Source organism: Halyomorpha halys, unplaced genomic scaffold, assembly GCF_000696795.3.
Source record: "Halyomorpha halys isolate HHAL.00 unplaced genomic scaffold, Hhal_1.1 Scaffold2090.1, whole genome shotgun sequence".
NCBI classification, from domain to species: domain Eukaryota; kingdom Metazoa; phylum Arthropoda; class Insecta; order Hemiptera; family Pentatomidae; genus Halyomorpha; species Halyomorpha halys.
In genome coordinates, this window is record NW_027113484.1 from 101,934 (window position 1) to 122,961 (window position 21,028).

At 28.3% G+C, this 21,028-nt stretch overlaps 1 protein-coding gene across 1 annotated transcript in view; it reads right to left on the minus strand.

Moving 5' to 3' along the window:
* LOC106691116 (thyroid receptor-interacting protein 11) overlaps positions 1-21,028 on the minus strand; it is a gene marked incomplete at its 5' end in the record, with an annotated part of 50,232 nt that overhangs the window by 6,647 nt on the left and 22,557 nt on the right. Inside the window, 16 exon segments of the mRNA XM_014436780.3 lie at positions 6,938-7,037; positions 8,353-8,456; positions 8,644-8,807; positions 8,922-9,115; positions 10,100-10,189; positions 10,975-11,145; positions 11,236-11,382; positions 12,073-13,018; positions 14,198-14,568; positions 15,236-15,631; positions 15,733-15,825; positions 16,236-16,391; positions 16,494-16,615; positions 16,793-16,931; positions 17,018-17,103; positions 17,395-17,479. Of these exon segments, the coding sequence (XP_014292266.3) occupies positions 6,938-7,037; positions 8,353-8,456; positions 8,644-8,807; positions 8,922-9,115; positions 10,100-10,189; positions 10,975-11,145; positions 11,236-11,382; positions 12,073-13,018; positions 14,198-14,568; positions 15,236-15,631; positions 15,733-15,825; positions 16,236-16,391; positions 16,494-16,615; positions 16,793-16,931; positions 17,018-17,103; positions 17,395-17,479 (3,364 nt within the window).

Sequence of the window (21,028 nt, forward strand, 5' to 3'; positions counted from 1 at the left end):
TACTATTTTCTCCAAAAGTCACTTTAAAATTGGTGACAAGATCTAATATAATCAAGGAATTGGTTTCTATTCAAACTCTGAGTTTTTTTGTTTTTTTTTTAGATGAATTTTATAGAGCTCAATAAGCACATTTTGATTAATTGATAAAATTAGATTTCATTTATTTATGATTAATGTTATACCAAAATATTGACATTTCACGTGAAACACCTGATAACAATTATAAAATTCTTTAAAAGCATTGTTAGTAGTTTTTTTTTTTTTTTTTAACATTTCAAGGAACTTCAGAAATTTAAGTTTGGATCAGAAAGTTTGAAAATAGTAGAACAGCTGATCGATTAGTAAATTTATACTGGTATCCGCTTTTTTTGAAAGAGTATAATATTCTATATATTAAATAGTTGTAAACATAATTAAAGAGCTTATCACACACTTTAGTAAAGTTTAGAAAAATACAGTGCTAATGTACAAAAAATGCTCATCATGCCATAACAAAAAAATAATCCATTCACTACTTGTTTCCTATAAATAGTTTATTCATGCTCAACATAATATACACACTTAATTTGATATTAAGTGTTTTGAGAACAATAATGGCAAAAATATATAATATACAAAGGTTTTTTATAATCATATAGCAATCTCCTTCATATTTTGATAATAGAATGTAATGTATAATGTAAAAGTAAAAAAAAAAAGTTTACATTATATTTTATTTTTTTGAGATTGAAAAATAGCTAATAAAAATTTTAAGAGGAAAAATTAATAAATTAGATTACCTGGAAAACTGTTATAGCAAAGCTGCAAATATTTAAAATAAGAACCAAGAATTTATAATGAAGGCCAATGACAAAATAATAATAAAGCTAAAAGAAATATCATACTATGGTGGTCATTATAACAGTAATTAGTCTGTTAAGAGTTTCTTTTTTTTTTAAACGGAATTATTTGTGCCCCAAATAGATTAAATTTATAGAATGTTTAACATTGTTTCTTAGCCCTGAATTCCAAGGTATAAGGGTACTCTCTGCTTATGAGGAGAAATTCTAATAAAGTTGGAATTAGGAGAGAAGAAATGAAAAGTATAAATAATTAATTAAAGGGTTCAAATTATTTTCAAGCTAACTCTTCATTAAATATTAGCTGTGTCTCTGTTTCAATTTTGCTAAATTTAGGTAATACATGCCAGTTTCAAACATAATATGAATACATGACCAAATGCTTCTGAACTTGTTGAATAACCTCTAATAAAAACATGGAAAAATAAAAGGACCAATCACAAAACACAAGCATAATAAAAAACCCGATTAATAATTTTTTTTTTACAGATTTCACTCTTTTTTATTAAACTATCTTTGTATAAAATAGATCAATGAAGGAGTTTGCTATAGGATAAAGCTTTATGATAAAATTGATAAAACCTACAACACAGCTAATGAAACTTTAATTTGAAAAGAAATAACAACAAATCTTGAATGTATGAGGTGCAGCAATGCAGTTATTGAGTGAGTCAATGAAGGCCCATGCGGTAGTCTGAGACTTACAATTTCCTCTCACAGTTACCGCATGAGATTACACTGGCCCTCTCTAGTTTCAACTAAGAAATGGTCCCATAAGAAAATAGTTTTACTATCAAAGTGTAATCACGAAGCAACTTATTTTTTAAAACAAATAAATCTTAATTTATTTTATATTGCACAGAAATTAAAATATATATATAGATATTGAAAACTTTCATCAGATACCATTTTCAATTGGGCCAAAAATTATAACTCCATAACAGATGTGTTCTATAAATTTTACGCTATCAAGGGTAATTTGAAAAGCTAGATTTTGTTAATGTAAACAAACAGAATAAACTAATTAGAAAACAGATCTGTAATGGCTCATGAATAGATTACATACTAATTCACAAATGTGCTTAGTACTCAAAGACTATTCTATAACTACTCAAATGTTTTTCAACTAAACAGCAAGAGCTGCCTTAGAGGAGAATTACGAGGGTAAGTCAATATTTATCCGGAATTTAGTCATATTTTTGTTTATGTTGGAAGCATTGTTGCTTTGCGTTGATGACGCATGCTCTGTTTATTTGTTGTTATGTCTATGCAAGTTTCAAGCTGCTAGGTTTAGTTCGCTGTTATGCTGTTAATCATGCCTGCTCCGCTTTCTACTTGAACCAAAGAGGAGCAACATTCAGTGATGCGTTTTTTGTGGTTGGAAGCCGTATACGGGGGCCAAAATTCATCGAAGACTTTCGGTACAGTACAGGACAGTGTTTAGCCACAACGGAGTGTCTACAAATGGATTGAAAAATTCAAAAATGTGTTACCCACAAGTGTTACGCACGATGAAGGAGCCGGATGACCTTTTACTGCCACAAATTAAGAAAACATTGAGCGTTCACATGAAATGGTCCTCTTAGACAGACGAGTAACTATTGATGAAGTGGCAAATCATCTGCAAATTAATCATGGTTCTGCACACGAAATCATCCACAACAGATTTGGGTTTCATTAAGTTTGTGAAAGATGTCCCAAAACCTACAGTCGCATAAACTAATGCGCTTGGACCCCTGCCAAAAACATTTGGATCACTATGGTAATGAATGGGACACTTCTGAGACAAGATTATTACTGGTGACGAAACATGGATCCATCATTATGACTATCACATGTCTGATCCACTCAAAGAGGCATTAAAGGACCGTCGATTTACCTCAGACAAAGCAATGAAAGAAGCGGTGCATTCCTGGCTCGCAGCTCAAACAAACAAACAAAACAAACCTTCTTTTTTGAGGGCGTCATGAAGTTTGTACAAGGATGGACCAAGTGTGTTGAAAAGCAAGGGGACTATGTCAAAAACTGATGTACTTATAAGTTTCCTATTAGATTACAACAAAATTTTATAACTATATTGCGGATAATAATTGACTTACCCTCGTATTAGAGAATGCTAATAATTGATTGCGTTAAATCAACCATGGATTGATCTGATGATCAGGAGACCTTCCAGGGATACACCCAACCTGTAAAAAGTGGCTACCCTTTAATTAGGGAAAAAAAAATCTGCTTGGTAAGTATAATCTTGGCCAAATCGCCTCCTGGAAATGACTGGTAGGTCAAGAAACAGTACTTTCTGGCAAAGTACTGAACCCAAGACTCTTCATGGGTCTACTAACATTTTCAACCTTTTCTCGCTCACCCTTACATTCGCCCATATAGTAATATTCGATTTTGGGACAGCATAGTGTCCCTAAACTATGCCTTAAAACGAGTGAGTAATTTCAAGGGTTAAACACCTTTATTGGTCACAAACTTTATGATCATGCATTGTGCAACAAATGTAACTCTTCCATGGTCATAATAGAATGGAGGACAAAAAAGAACCTGACCGTAAACCAAGCTAGTTCTCGATACCTCACAAACTAAACTAAACATCAACCTCCCACTACATCATCAAGTTTGGAACTAAAAAAAGTCTTCATCATATCACCCTCATCATATATCAATATATTATGTCATGATACTATATCAAAATTTGTATGCATTACATCAAAATTCATTCAAAAAATATAATTTAATCTGCTAACTAAGGCAAAAGTTCTCTGCAGCAGAAAGAAATGAGAATTCTATATAAACTTGAAAGAGGAGTCTGTTAAACATAAATTATTAAAATTTAACTTCGTTATAAAAAGAATTAGATAATTTATATTCAGAGTATATTTGTATACAATAGAAAAAGTTTTAATTTAAGTTAAAAAATGACAATCAACAGCATTGACAATCAATTCGCATATAGATTAGATGGGTATTTTTTATTTCAACTTCAGATATTGTAATTTATGATAATTAATCCGAGACAATCCAACAAGAACCACACACAGAACATTTACCTAATAAGTACGGCTTGAAAAATGTAGGAACCTTACCTCCACTAACTAAACCTCTGTAAAATTTATTTTTTATTTGACTAAAATCAATAACTTGAATTTTTTAAATTTTAAATCTTTCCACAATTGATTTATTAATTTTTTTTAATTTTTAAAATATTATTTTCCACTATAATTTAAACATTTTATTTTAATTAAGAAGCAAAAATATTTAAAAGTAAGGAAGTAGAATGAGAAAGATGTAACTGTATGTATAACTTTTATAATTTAGGTTAATTTTCTCTGTTAATCACCTAAAATTGAGACTTAAGACTCAATAAAATTATCCATGGTGAAGGATTGTGCGATCATAGGAGGTTTGTAGTATATATTTTCATCGATAGAATGATAAATATAACAATTTATGCCCATGAAAATGGTTCTAAGCAGCTCTTACACAGGCAGTATGTTACAGACAGTATTACTGAATTAAAAAAATACTGAAAGTATTGTTGAGCAAGTAATTTATGAATTGATGTAGTGAAGTTTAATACTCACAGTGCAATACCTTTCTTCAGTTTTTCCAACAGTAAATATTGACCATGTAAGAGCCGCATCAATCTGATTTATTGTTAATGCACGTAAAAGATAAGTTGCCTCAGAATCTTTAATATCAATTAGTGATATTTACGAAATTATAGAGGGACAAAATAAAATGTTGAGATGGTTTTGAAGAATGGTGAATACAGCAATCGAAGGAAAGCAGGACAACCAGCCTCATACCAGCAAGCAACCTGGGCAGAACTCATGCAGGCTCAGAATTACCAGCTGATATTTGACTGGCAGCCAGCATATAATCTGAATCCTCTAAAATAATACAGGCATACTTTCTATTATGATTAAGTATTCATTTCATGCAACAGTACAGTAGTAATTTAACTAAAATAGGTAATAAGGAATCATATACAATTTTCTTTCTACTAACTTACATCAATCAATAAACTATAAATTAAAGATTTAAAACTAGTCATGTACTACTATCTGTTAGAATTTGACTGAAATTATTTGACAATTTATAATTAATCTTTAGAATAATTTCTTTTTGAACAATAATCTAATTTTACAATACACAAAAACTGAGCTTTATTAAATTCCAAATATAAACTTTCCATTTTAATATTAGAATCATAACTTAAATCCAGAATTCTATCATATAAGTAGTACAACTACAATATATAGTAAAACAAATAAAATAAAATTAACTTATTCATAAAAACAATTTCAATATAAAGATTTAAGCAATATTATAAAAATGAATAAATAAAAAAATATGTGCATATAAAATATACAAGAAACTGAGAAATCTACCAATGGGTGATTCATTAATGCAATGTTATAGCAATAATTAATCTAAAAAAAAATAAAATCCTCAAATTTCTCCAAAACCTCAGTTAATTCTAATAATATGAAAAAAACAAAACAAGCAATATGTAAAACAAGACCTTGACTTTTAAAAGTATTTACTTTACAAAGCAATTATTTCAAATTTCCTTGGAAGATAGTTATATTTTTAATGACAATAATTTTCTTAGATTGCTAGTTTATGAGAGATTAGCTGGAATAGTTGAGCGAAATTCCTCATTTAAAAAAAAATTATCTGTTGAAAATCAGGAATAAAATGAATGAGAACTTTTGAATCACCATTGGTATAAGTTTTTTATGTGCATATATAAAAATGTACATCATGAGCACAATTAAAATTAGCTATTATTTATAGTTATTTTAATTATTGATGACCTAAATTAGGCATTAAAAAAATGAATAAAAAAATAAATTAAAAATACGAAATATATTGACAGTAAAATATGTGAGTTTTAAAATTCTTAAATAGAATAGGTTTTAAGCACTATAAAAACAGTCTATAATACAACATTAAGCATTATAACTGTAACAGTCTTATTGTAATCAAAACATAAAGTGGTTATGTAAATCTTTTCTTTTTCTGAAATCCATGGCAATTTAAAAAAAAAAAAAAAATTAATTCTTTAGCAAAGAGATAAAAGATCACTGTATGTAAAGATATAGAAACAAATATATTTATATACAGTGATAACATTTATTGGTATAATAGTATTTTAAGTAAAGTTTCCTTTAGCCTTTAAATCAAAACAATAAAATTTGTAATTTCTTCAATAAAAAAATTCAATTCATAAAGAAATGTAGAAATAAAATTCAATTTCTAAAGAAGCGCTAAAAATTTTATGCTGCCAAAAAAAGTTACGAGAATTTCCTGAACATTCTTACTATTAAAAAGTCAAATATAGAAGAAAAACTAAGCAGGAATGATGAAGAAAATAAAAATTGTGAAACAGTGCTTCAATTAAAAATATAACCAAACTTTGGGCAAAGCTATTTCCTTTTTACCTATTATTATCTCTAATCATGCATATAAAGAGAGGGGAACAAGCTTCTGAGACTAGCAAGCAAAGAGGGCTTATAGATCTCATACATTTATCAAACCTACTGCATTTGGTTTGTTTTCAAAAAATTTAAAGTTTGTTACTGACAGTAAAGCATGCTTTAAAATTGGTTTTACAACATAAAAATGTTCTGAGAATTGAAACAAGCTAAGGTATTATTTTAATGGAAGGACTTAGCTATTGGAAGGAATTTATTTATTTAATTTTTGTTCTTTCAGCTTCTTTCAGAACATAACTTGCATTATTTTGCTGTTAATTATCTAATTTTATTAAAAAATAAATTGGATCATTAACTTATAATTGATTTCTGTAATAAGTAGTAGAGATAAGAATAATCCAAATATAAAAAGAATGACTAATACAAATAGAAAAATAAATAATTGAAAATTAAAACCCCTTCTTAAAAACTTTTTCTATTAGAAAATAATGTTTTCTTTCTTATTCATTTTTCAGTTCAATCTGTTTATTTTTAAAGAGTTACCAAAACAGTTGAAATTCTTAAAAAAAAAAAAATATTCTCTAGTCATTATAATAAGTTTTAATCATAAGCAAAGGATAATAATATAATAATGAGAACTTTCCTAACCTTGTGCTTTAGATTGCACTACCAACTCCTGTTGTCTGGCAAGTTCCTCACTCAATCTTTGTCCGGCAACAAGGCCCATCTTTGCCTCTTTTAATTGCTCCTGGAATAAAAAAAAATAAATGAAACAATCACAACATAATTTGATTCTTAATTACAGATAAATATAATTTTATTAGATTTGATTATTAGCAGTCAATAAGACATATTTTATTGTACATAGGAAGAAAATAAATGTCAATAGATACAACATATCTAAGAGCTAGTGAAAAAAAAAAATATTTGGAAGTATAAACATAGGATAAACTAAGTAGAAAAAGAAGATTTAAATATTGATTTTTTAAAAAATTATATAAGTTATTTAACTCTCGTTGGTTGAAGTCGCAGTTTAAAGAAAATAAGCCAATGGAAGTGAGATTATGAATACTTGTAACCATAAATGATTGAATCATTTAAATATTCACTTCTATGATAGAACAAGGGGAGTTGATGTTGAAATTTAATAACAACTTTTGAAAGAACTGATAATAAGTAAAAACTGTCATTTTCCTTTGCCTATACAGAGAATGACTAGTGGAATTGAAGAATTGTACAAATACCCTGGGTCTCCAGAGAATCATTTCTTCATTGAATTGTGTCTGAAGATAAATATATTTTGGATATATATTGATAGGATATATTTTGATAATCCTAAGCACAAAAGGCAGCTACAGACGAACCATCAACATTGACCTCAAGACCTAATAGCAATGGATGTAAAGCAATGCTTTAAGTTAGGTGTGATTAGAAGGGTGTGATCTATTATGAGGTGCTCAAATCTGTGAAAATCATACTATCATAGCATCATAATGAATGATACTAACAACAAATATTCAGTTTGAATCAAGTTTTGGATGAAAAACGACCAAAATATCAAAAAAGGCAACACAAAGTGATTTTGCTTCATGATAATGTACCATCGCACACAGTAAAATCAGTCAAGAAAATCATTAAGGCATTTCATTAGGAAATACTTTCGCATCCGGCTTACTCATCAGACTTGGCATCATCCAATTATTTCTTACACTTGCTGAGCAGTAATTCACATCACACATGGCTCAATGACTGGTTTGCCTCAAAAGAGCAACAGTTTTTAAGGAATGGCATTGTTACAGAGGTGTGAAAAATGCGAATAGAATTAAATATAATTTTTCATTTTCATAAACTTTGTAAATTTTTCATAAATGTGTGTTTTCTATACATAAATTCCAGTTTCATATTTACATACCTACTATTTAAAGGGACCAATATTATTTACTTATTTATTATATTTTTTTAATTTAAGATTATTTATTTAAAATTTACTCATATATGTGTATAATTCTGTTGATTCTTTTAGAATTACTTATAAAAATAAGTTTTTGATGAGATTATTTCACCTGCAATATTTTCATCTCTTGGGCACGTTCTTCAGCAATTTTCTTGGTAAGTTCTAAATCTCTCCTGATTCTCTCTGTTTCAAATTCAATATCTTGCTGTTTGTCTGAAAAAAAGGGGATAGGAAAGAAAAAGTAAGTATTCATCAATTCTCATTTTCCTAAGCTTTCAGGAATAATTAAACTGATATAATATAAAGTACTGACGAGAAATAAATTTACTTTTTTTTTTTCGGTAGGTAATAAATGATTGGTTGGGAAAATCCAGTAAAATAAATTAAGTAAAGGTCATACCCCTTTGGAATTGATGTAGAACAGCTTGAAGTCTTGTAACTGTAGCTGACTGCTTCATAACTGCATCTTCAGCCTTGGACACCTCAGCTTCAAGTTTTTCCTTGTGTTCTGTCAGAAGCCTAACTTGTTCCCTAAGAGCTTCCACTTGCTGATTGGATCTTATGCTTAAAAATAAAATTAAACAATTTTCATTTTTGCTATCTTTCAAAGCTAAATTTCTAATTCTCAAGTATGACAATTCATGATCATCGATATTAAAATTTTAAATAATTAATTACCTAGCCGAAGTGTAAGCAGTCGAGGAAGTTCTGGCTCTTTCTTCAGCTGATTGGAGCATGGCCTGTGTTTCCCTCAGCTTTTCCTCTGCTGTGGATAATTCAGAAATGTAACTGTCTTCGACATTTACAAGATGATTTTTTAATGTTTTAAGTTGATTTTCTGCTTTCTCTAGTTTTTCTGTAGTGTCCTCCAACTATAAAAAATGGAAATGAAGATTTAAAAATATATACAGGATAAGATACAAGCATTACATTATTATACAGTTTTATTATCTAATCTAAAGTATGTGCATAGATACATTATTCCAAAATGTAGCATTATATTATAACAACTTGTCCCTTTATAACATAGAATTATTGTAGGTAATCACTATCATCACACAAGCAATCAGTATTTCAAAAAAGTTTCAATAACTACATATCAAAAAATTCATATTATGTCCATGTTAGCAGTTAAGTTTTGGCTTTAAAGTTTGAATGCATATGGTCATTGAATGATTAATATTAAAAGGAAATAGTGAATAAATCTCTTTCATTCAATTATTACTTTTTCAAGGAAGGGTTTGATATAATAAAAAGGAACAAAGATAAATAATGCTATCCAATTAATATTTTTGTATTAATTCTGTATTATCTCTTAGGCCAAAACCAAAAGAACAACCAAATTGTGTGTGATTTCAAAAAAGAAAAGTTAAGGCCTCAAACAATTTGACAAAACAGAAAATTGTTTTCTTCAGCTTGACAAAAATTGTGAATGAACTAAAAAAATAAAAATAAATAAAGAGTGAATTTTCAGTTTGTATTAGTGATATGTATACACTTAAACCAAAAAAAACCAGTTCATATCAAAAAAGTTTAGATTTATAGAAATCAAAAATGATGTCTATAGGTTGTGTTAGATTTTTTTTTTAATGTAATCCATATTCACTGCATAATTTTTTAAGTTAAGCTATCAATTTTTTATATAAAATCCACATGGCCAATAACGTTAAATTTTATAATTATAAATTAAATAATATTATACATTAATAATGAATACAATTTATATCAAGTAGAAGCTACCCAGTAATTATGTATTAGAATAAACAAGTCAGAATTTCTCAGTCTTGAAAATATTTACATCCCTAACCTAAACAATCTATTTTAAACTAAAATGACCAAATAAAAACCGTGATTACCTGATTTTTTATGAGCTTGCAATCAGTTTGTTCTTTGAGTAAAGCAGCAGAAAGCCTTGTCAACTCTTCCTGAAGTTCAGGATTACTTTTCTGCAAACAAACCAAAGTTTCATTGTAATTAATATTATTTTATCCCAGCAGTATTTTCTTACATTATCAGAATTGATACAAAAGTAGTATAGAGATAAGAGGAATAAAAAACGCTGTGGGATGAGTTATTACTAAATTCAATTCTAAATTAGCCAATGCCTTAGCTGCTTCCGGGTAAAAAGAATTGAGCAAATTAATTAGTGCTAAGCTCAATACTTCATGCACCAAAGAAGAGACACATACACTGAAATCTCAGCACCCACAAAAAAAAGTTACTATGGTACGTTTTATGATTAGTGTCTTTCTAAATTTTTAAAATATATATACAGTTCAAAATACAAGTATAGAAACAATGTGTTAATTACACTAATACTTATTTTTTTCATAATAGGGAGGACTATTAGTGATAGTATAGGAATTAAAAAGTACTAAAGTACAAGTCAGTGCAATTGTATTAAGTTAAATCGACAAGACTAATAGTATTAGTTTGTGCTTTTTATGAAAAAGGGGCCAGGTGGCAGTCAATAAAGGTACAAAATAGTAAAAATCTATTTAATGTTAACCAATATTCCCCCCTACTTTGCAGGGGGGAATAGATACTTTTCAATCCTGATTGAAAAGTTGAAACCTAATTCAGACGAAGCCTTGCAAAGTGGGGCAAAACATTGGTTAACATTAAATAGTTTTTTCTAATATTATGTACCTTTAATTACCGTCACCCGGACTATCATCCTACAATTTTATATACGTAGTTAATTGTTGGAATTGAAAGATTGTAAAAATACCTGTGAATTTGATTCTCCTGAAGGTTGTCCCTCTCCTTCTTGCCTTTCAACGTCCTGAAGAAGTTGTGATGCAAATTCAAGCTGAGTTTTTAGATTTTCTATCTCTTGCTTTAAACCATCAACCTCTTTATTTTTAACCTTTTCAACTTCTTCTATATATGCCATTTTGTTCTTGAAAAACAAGAAGAAAATATTTTCTAGTTATACAGAAATTGTAACACAATAATGAAACTGTTTATTTAGATTGCCAAACATCTTTACCTGCATCTCAACAAATATATTATCACATCTTTCTTTTAAACTATTTTTTTCTTTATGTAAGGCTTCATTGTTTACAAGTTGAGTATTTAAGGCTGATTGCAATCGTTTCACTTCTCCCTCAAAGGATACTACTTCAGAAGATTTTATCTAAAATTTATAATTTAAAAAAATATAACTAGTAAAATTATTTTTTTACTGCATAAATAATTTAAATTCCATCCATTATAGTCTCAAAACCTTTATTTCTCTTACAAGTCCGACGTTTTGGCCAATCCGACCATCTTCAGGGACAATCTACTACAAAACAGCTTTTATTACATGTATGATCCTACAAACATTTTAATTGTTGTGATAAAAGTTTAAGGAATAGTGTCTGTGATAATATGATTATGATTTTGTTTTAAGTGAATACTGACTAATTAGGTAATTAAATATATGTGGGATATACTTATGAACAAAAAAATATCTTTTACCTAATGTTTTTAATGTTTCATAGAAATTGATGTTTTTGACCTGGGCAGAATAGCCTGCATGGAGTTTAGAATTTTTTAAATTATATAATTTCAAAGTTGTATTAAGGTAAGGTAAATTATAAATAATAATGTTAAGTATTTTGAAATGTTTGTAGGATCATACATGTAATAAAAGTTGTTTTGTAGTAGATTGTCCCTAAAGATGGCCGAATTGGCCGAAACGTCAGACTTATAAGAGAAATAAAGGTTTTGAGACTATAATGGATGGAATTTAAATTATTTATTTTTTTAAAAATTTACCAGTCTCAAGAAAATATTAAGATTATAAATAGTAAAATTTGTTTTAATATTTTAAAAATTATACCTGTAGATTATGATTTAAGGTTACTATTTCTTCTTTAAGTTTGATCATATTGTCAAGTTCTCTACGTAGAAGTTGAACTTGATCTACAAGTTGACCTCTTTCTAATGATATAGCTGAAAGTTCTTCCGAAATTCTCACTTTTTCTTCATATGCATCTTTCAACTCATCCTTAAAATGATCTACTTGATGGGAAAGCTGTGTAACCTCACTAGATAATTTTTCAACACCCTCAAAACTTCCTCCGAATCGTTTCAACTGCTCATGAAACACTTCCAAGTCTTTTAGGGAACTTGATAATTTCTTATCTAAAAAGACATTCTCATTTTTATAAGTATCACATTTTTCTTTCAGTTCTTCCAATTTTTTGTGCATCACTTCATTTTCTGTAGAAAGAGATTCAATTTCATTTAAGTATTTTTCTTTTTCTTTTTCAACAGACTGACTTATTCCTTCAGCCAATCCTTCATTTTGCTGTGATAAAATATTTACTTTCTTTTCCAAACTATCCTTTTCTACCTTCAATAAATTAACCTGACCTGTAAGATTTTCTATTTCTTTAACAAGATGTTTATTACTTTCAGACAATGAAGCTACTTCAGATGCTAGTTTTTCTTTTTCTTGTATTATTTTATCTTCATCTTCTACTTCAGTTGTTTTATCAACTTGAGAATTTTTTTCATTGGAAGCACAAAGAAGAATGATTTGATCTTTAGAATTCTTTAATTCCTCTTTGGTTATTTCTAAAGACTTTTGTAATTCATCAATTACTTCTTTGTACCTAAGATCATTATTTTCAAATGAATTAAGTTTCACTTTTAATTCTGATAACTCAAGTTCTTTGTTAGAAGTTTCATTCAGTAAGGCTTCATTTTTACGACCAGTTTCTTCAAAAGATTCCATTAATTTTTTATTTTCTTTTTGAAGATTTTCAAGTTCATTTAAACACCTGAAATTTATAATTAAGACTTTACAAGATGATCATTCAAACTCTTTTAAACATGTAAATATAATGCAAATGTTTGATTACAAATTATCATGAGTGAATCGAGATTATAAAGCGTATATCGTTGCTATTGGTTTTTTAATCTCCAAAGAATCTTTTTAAGATCCTCAGTGAGTAATAATGATGTGGTTGTTAATGATTGACAGAAGAGGTGTTTAAAAACAATCTTTTAAACTATCATAAAGTATTTAATCATTAAAAAATTATGATTTAATTTTATAATACGGTTCAAATAATTGATATAATCATATTTAAAGGGTTGATTTTACATTAAGATATTGACTACACCCTAAAAGATGAGCGTAGTTAGCATTCTTATCAAGTCTTCTCTTCTTGCCTAAGAGTAATCTTGTAATTTCAATGCTTAGATGTTAACTAGCCATATTTTGATTTAATAAAATCTTATTGTAACTGCAAAAATATGATATTTTAAAAAAATATGAGATAACTCATGAGTGTTTTAGGCAAGAACCCAAACTACATATTATCTCGTAGTGGGCATTTAATGTGTTAATATGCTCAATTCAAAGATATTTTAGATTAAATATAGAATTAGCTGGACCATCAGATGTAGTGTTACATATAAAAATAAGTTTAAATTAAATTTTAACATAGTCAGAGAGCCGATGCAAAAAAATTGTCATTATCTGATGAAAACATAGGTCTTTTTTGAATCTTTATTGCATTGACAATAAAGGAATGAAAGTGTGCCAGTCAGATCATGTAACCGGCAAAAATTATGCCTGTTTCAAAACCTTAAAAAATTAATTTTTCATCTTTAAAACTACCTACAGCACTAGAAAACCTAATAAAACATCATTTAAAGTAGAGTAAATTTGCTAAAATATGGGCCCTAAAAAAGCTACTTATGTTAAATAATTTCCAATGTACTTTTTTAGAAAACAACATTTCATGTACTGAAAAATCAGTAGTTAGTGAATTTTTGAGTACAGCTGCCAGGCAGACCCTCCTTATTTATTGGAAATGTAATAAAGATTCACAAAAGTGCTATCAGGTTTTTGATTTTTTTTGCACGGGCTCCAGATCTACTAGGACTGAAGGTTGTTATACTTTGGAACAAGTTAACATTAAAATGATGTATGATTAATCTTTATAACTGACCTTTGTAGTTTGAAATCATTTTCATTATAGCTGTCTAATTTACTCCTTAAAACACCATTTTCTCTTTTGGATTGTTTTATCAGTTCTTTTAACCCTTCAATTTCTTTTCCACATTGTTCTTTTTCTTCGTCTAGTAAACATTTTACACTACAAAGTTCAACTTCTGCATTTTCTAATCGGCGTTTCAGTTCCAAATCTTTCTCTCTAAAAATATCTTTTTGAATGCCATATTCTCTGGAAATGTCACGAAGAGCATCAAGTTCTTTTTGTAATGCTTGTCTCTCTAACTCAAAATTTGTTTGATCTGTTTCGTATTTGATCTTGGCTTTGTTGTATTCATCTTCAGCATTCAAAAGTTTAGCTTTTAGAACCTACAATTCAATTTTTTTTTTAAAAAATAGTCTATTCAATTTTTTACAAAGTATTATAACGCTATATCAATTATAATTTTCCAAAGACAAATTTAAATCCTTTTTAACTACTTCAATATACTTGATGTTTCGAGCTTAAATTCCTCATTCTCAAAAATTTCATTCTCTAATAACATTTTTTCCTTATCAATAAGTTAAAACTGTCATTTAGTCAAGTATAAAACAAATGAAAGTTTTAAGTAATTCATGAGGAAAAAAATGTGATAGTAAGATGTCAAGTTTTAGAGGATTAAGAATTTAAGCTTGAAATGTCCAATATACTGAAGAAGTTAAAAAAGATTAAAATTTGTCTTGTCATTGAAAGACTATAATTGATAAAAAGAGTTTTTTCAAGCTCAGCAAAATGTATATTAGTGTTAGGATTATACCTTTATGTAAAACAAAAATTACAAACAAATTGAATTTATCAATATTATTCCCAATAATTTGTATCCATTTCTTAGTTTAAATATCTAACCATCCCAATAAATTAAAAAATATAATAAAATTAAAAAAATGTTTAAACTTGACATTATTCTTTACTGGTACTAGTGTTGCAAGATAATTATAAATTAAAATATGAACAATTAATTCATTTACTCAATTATCAAACATCACAAATACATACCTCAACTTCAGATGAAGCTGCTTTGACCATTTTTCTTACTTCAAGCAATTCCTTGTTGTCTTGAGCAGCTTTTGCTTCTTCACCTCCAAGTTCTTCTTTTAATGATTCCAATTCAGATTTCAATGTTTCGCTTTCATCTTTGGACAAATTAGCCTCTCTTTTTGCTGCCTCAAGGCTATCTCTGGCGGAGAATAAATCGTTTTTGGTAACTTCGAGTTCCGCTTTTAAGGCTTTGTTTTCTTCTTGCAATGGAATTAAAATGTTTTCAAAATGTTCCACTTTTTCTAAAGAGGACTTCAGCTCTTGTCTTAAAGAATTACATTCAAATACTATCTGAGTCATTTCCCTTTCTTTAATCTCCTTTTCATTGACAATCTCCTCTACTCGAGCATCTACCTAAAATATTAAACACTGATTTAGGAAAATTTATTTAATACTAATTTTTAAAACATATAACAAAAAACAACTGTTTTAAATACATTATAGTGAGGAAATACCTGTCTTAATTGAGCATCTCTCTGCCTGATTTGGGAAAGAAGGGTATTCGTTTCTCTTTCAAGATTATCCCGAGATTCCCTTAATACAAGCACCTATAAAAATAATTTATCACTACTGAAAGTTACTCCTATTATTAATATTAAAATCTATACCCAGAAAAAGACAACAATAAATTTGCTTCTGAGCTATAAAAAAGAGTAATAAACGAATATAGAAAAATAGGATGTTGATTTTAAAAACAATAATAATTAATTTGCTTTTATTTTTATTTATCTTTATTTTAAAAAATGTACTCAAATAAAAAAATTGTCTACGCAAAGATGTAAAATTAATAAATCTATAATAAAAAAAATTAATTGAGCAGAAATAATTCTTACTAATAATTCATTACATAGCCATAATCATGTTTTCATAACTTAAAAAAAATAAAGAAAGAAAGAAATCAAAGTTAAATATCAATAGTTAACTGCTGTGAAAAGATAATAACTATGAAACCATTTACCTCAAATTCCAAGGTTCTTACATTTTCTTCTAAAGCCGAATTTTCCTCAATTGGTGGTAACTCAGTTACAGTTGTAGCTGAGATTCTTTCTCTTAGCCTAGCATTTTCTTGGGCTAAGGCTTCGCCTTCCAGAAGTTCCTGATTCAAATCTTCAACCTGAATAATTAAAAATAACATTGATGAATTTCCTAACTTATGAAAGATTAACAGGCATAAATGTCAAAACATACGCTAATGACAATAAATAAGAATCTTTACCTCTTTTTTTAACATATTGTTTTGTTCTACAATTTTTGTAAATTCTTCATTCTTGAGACGCAATTCTTCACTAATATGTTCCAATTGTCTTTGAGATTCATCTCTCACTGTTAAAATTCTTTCTGTAACGTTTGAGTTATATAAAGACACAAAATTAGTCAAATCTAAATTTCCTAATACTTTAACATTGAATTGAAGAACAAGATTAATTCTTATACAATTTTGAAAATTATGAATAACATTCATTAAATCCTTATTCTGACTTTAAAAGGCATTTCATCAAATTAGCGAACCCTTACCAATTGCTTCCTGGTGTTGAATATCTAGAGCTTCCAAGCCAGTTGAGAGATTTGCGTTTTCATCTTGACTTAAAGCTACTTGTGACTCTAAATCTCTTACCATTCTTCTAAGGGAATCAATCTCCGAGTTTAATTGAGCCTGAAAAAGATTATTTAGGAAACATATGTAAATGATAATTCTGAATAGAAAATTAATAAAACAAAATTTACAAAAAAAACACATACATTTTGTTCTGTCAACCTTTGGATCACATTATCGTTTGTGTTGATTAAAGTAGCATCAGTCTGAGTTTCTTTCTCACCTCTTGTAGCTAAAAAAATATTGAAAGGCCATTAGTATCTATCATAATTACATAATAACCAGATCATAACTCAGGACGATTTAATTGCTTCCTTAAATTTTAATAAATTAAATCTAGCATGAGTTTTTACACAGATTGAATTATTCTTACTAAAATATTTTATTGTAACTTTAATAATGTTTTAAGTGCTAAATTATTTACAGTTAAACTACTAAAATTAAAAATTAGGCAATGGCAAAAATTATGAGTCTAATTGTTAGTAATTATAATACATTATTAATAATTAAGCAAAATAATTACATAATTTGCCTTCAGGTATAGTAGTAATCTGCTGGAAAAAATTGGCAATGCCTTTAGGAATCATGGTGGCCACATCTTTATCCACCTGTAAATAAACCAAGAAATAATAAGTGTATTTTGAATAAGTAACAAATCAGGAAATTTTAGGTCTTTTTGTTGGTATTTCTTCTATCAATACTAAACGGAGTAATAAAAACAAATTATATAAGCTGCCAATTAAAATTTAATTTAATTTATTTTTTTGGTTATGGTCATAAATCGCTTACTCGTTACATTGGACGTCATAGCACTTAAGACCAGCTACTGAGGTCAAAGGAATCAAAGGAACAACAAGAACAACTTGATGGAATTATTACTATATACGCTAAAATAAGTCCTAATTCCAAGAGGAGAAAAAAGGCAGTTATGTCACCCCAATTTTTTATTACTTTAATGGAAACTATGTATATTTATTAGCCAAAATTGATGAGTCTGCTAAGTATAGGTTGGGGGGATAAAAAATGGCGGCTGTTCCAAAGTGATAAAAAAAAAAATTTTTTTTCATTCAGAGCTCTCTATACCTTAAAAAGTAGGAACAACACAAGAAAACGTAAGAGAACGTCATTTAAAGAGTAATAAATTTGCCCAAATATGAGCCCTAATAGAGTTATTTACGTTAAATATTTTTCGAGATATAGCTTTTTAAAAAGCAACGTTTCAGAAAAATGTATAGAACGTACTGAAAGATCAGTAGTTAGTGAATTTATTATGAAAATTTATATCTCAAAAACCATTTGACGTACAGATGTCTATTAGCACTCAAATGAAAGCTAGTTTAATGATCTATAAAGTAGTTTATGATGTTTATTTTCGTAGGAGTAATAGTTTACATGAAATTTGCTAAAATAAATTGATTTATAGTTGTTAAGGCAAATTTTTATTTGCCAAATTTATATTCATATGTGAATATCATAAAAACTACTACCCCTACCAAGATAAGTGTCAGAAACTACTTTATAGTAAGTTAAATTTCCTTCATTTTGAGTGTTGGCAGACATATGTGCGTCTTATGGATCTAGAGATATATGATTTCAAAAATCCAACATTTTATACGAACAAATAGAAATTAACATTTTGTGAGTTTATTTTGTCAAAAACTACTAGTCCTACAAAGATAAACATAATTAACTATTTTGTAGTAAATTTAACTAGCTTTAATTTGATTACTGGCAGACATCTGTACGTCCAATGGTTTCTGAAATGAAGTTTTTCATAAATCAAACTTATTGTCTGAACAACTATAAATCAATTTATTTTAGCAAATATCATGAAAACTACTATTTCTACGAAGGTAAAGGTCATAAACTTCTTTATAGTCCATTAAACTAGCTTTAATTTGAGTAATAATAGACATCTGTACGTCACATAGTTCCTGAGATATAGATTTCTCAAAATAAATTAACTAACTACTAATCTTTCAGTAGATTTTTAAGAAATTTTGCTTTTTAAAAAGTTATATCTCGAGAACTATTGGACGTAAATAGCTCTTTTAGGGCTAACATTTCAGCAAATTTACTCTTCCTTAAATAATGTTCTTTTAGATTTTCTAGAGTTGTTGTTAGTTTTTAAGATATAGAGCTCCGAATGAAAAATTAATGGTTTTTTTAAGGTTTTGAAACAGCCGCCATTTTTTATTCCTCCTACCTATACTTGGCAGACTCATTAATTTTGACTAATAATTATACCTAGTTTCCATTAAAATAGTCAAAAATTGAGGTGAGATAACCGCCTTTTTTTCTTCTCGGCTCTTGTACTAATGTTTTGCTGTAACTTTTTCGCTAGGATCCACTCACTGTTTAGGATTTATACGAGAAAAAAACTAATATTCGTGTTAGGGGTAATAGTGATTAACCTGACGATATTTATTATCAAATGATATTCTATAGGATACATATTTACACAAAATGAAATAACCCTTAAGGATTTCGACTTATGTGATTTCACACTTCTCCCGACAATATGTAAAAAAAAAACTGATGGGAGACAAGAATACAATGGCATATGAATATCATTCTCATTAAAATATTTTATAGCTTAATACGAAGGACTTGTAACAATTTATAAAAAAAATAAACTTCGAGGTCATTACTAACATATTAGTCTATTAGAAATAGTTGTTTTGGGAAATAGCAACTACAAATCTTTAAAAAAAAGTGATTTTGGATACGGTGTAATTAATAATTATCCTGCATGTACTTAAAATGCCTAATTCAGCTCATGAGCAACATTTTGTCGGAATAATTTTTCAGCAAATTTTAAAATGACTAACACAATTGTATAACGATAGCTGATATAAAAATTTATTGGGTATCTTGAAGGGCATTTAGATAGGTCTTACGTCTTAGGTAACATCTTACTTCGGAGACCTGCTAAATGGCGCAACTCTTACATTATCATTTGATACAAATAAAGTGATTTAGCTCTTGAGGAAAAGCTAAGAAAGACCAGGATACCTACACAGCAACACCTGTGCTATATTTGAAGAAAATCTGAGATAGTGAGGTAGAGTCGGTGGCAAGATGTGTTCCCGACAAGTATGCAAGTACAAAGAGAGCGCAAAATTAACCAATAAAAAACAAAAAAACAAAAAAACTCCTTGAAATACCAATACTTCGTTCATTTTGGAATTGAGGTTAAGTTTCTCTTTGATAATAACAGTATTTTTATATTAAAACAATTTTACCGAAATTATAAAAAAATTGTCCACAAATACTGTTATTGGTGGGCACATATTTTTCAAATTCGCCAAGGGCCTTGTTAAGGCCCTGTAATGAAGTTCAAAACTGTATTGAGTTGACATAAAATGATCCATTCCTAAATTATTTCGAGAAATCTCGGTAGGGAACCAATGGTCAAAGGCAGGGTTGGCCTAATCCAAATGATCTAGCGGGCCGCATATAAAATAATATATCCCCATATTAGATTTAGACTTACCAAAGAATTTTTTTTTTGGAGTGAAAAATTGAAACATAATGAGTTTTTATTATTTAAAAAATGAGTTCTTACACCAAACTCATAAATAAAAGAGGCATTATCTGTTATATATTATATATATATATATTATTTTAAAATCAAATTTAATTTTTTCTTATAATTTCTGAAGTTAAGTTAATTTTTGAATATATGGATGCACAAATAATTTATTCCATTAATGCATTGGTTTTCACCTAGTTTGGCAATTATAAAATAAACGTATTTTGTAAAAGTGTGATTCATCTCCCGGGGCTAAAAAATGTTCTTGGCGGGCAGCGGGTTTGCCACTCCACATCTAAGGGGGCACAACAAAAATACATAAATAAAATAAAATGGAAAAAAAACTCCTAATAAGGCTTTAAAGTTACTTATAACTATACATATCATTCCGATAACAATATATAATTCTTTCAAAGGAGGGGTTGATAATATGGAAAAAAGTGTCATTTATTCATCTATGTATTTTTTTAGTAGATGCTTACATTATTTTTTTTCAAATTGGACTTGAGCGCGAATTTATATTATGCTCTTTATATTATATTATAAATATTGGTATTTGAACCCATCACCTGCATGGGAATTAGCTCGGAGATTGTTCTTTGTTTTATTTATTCATTTTAAT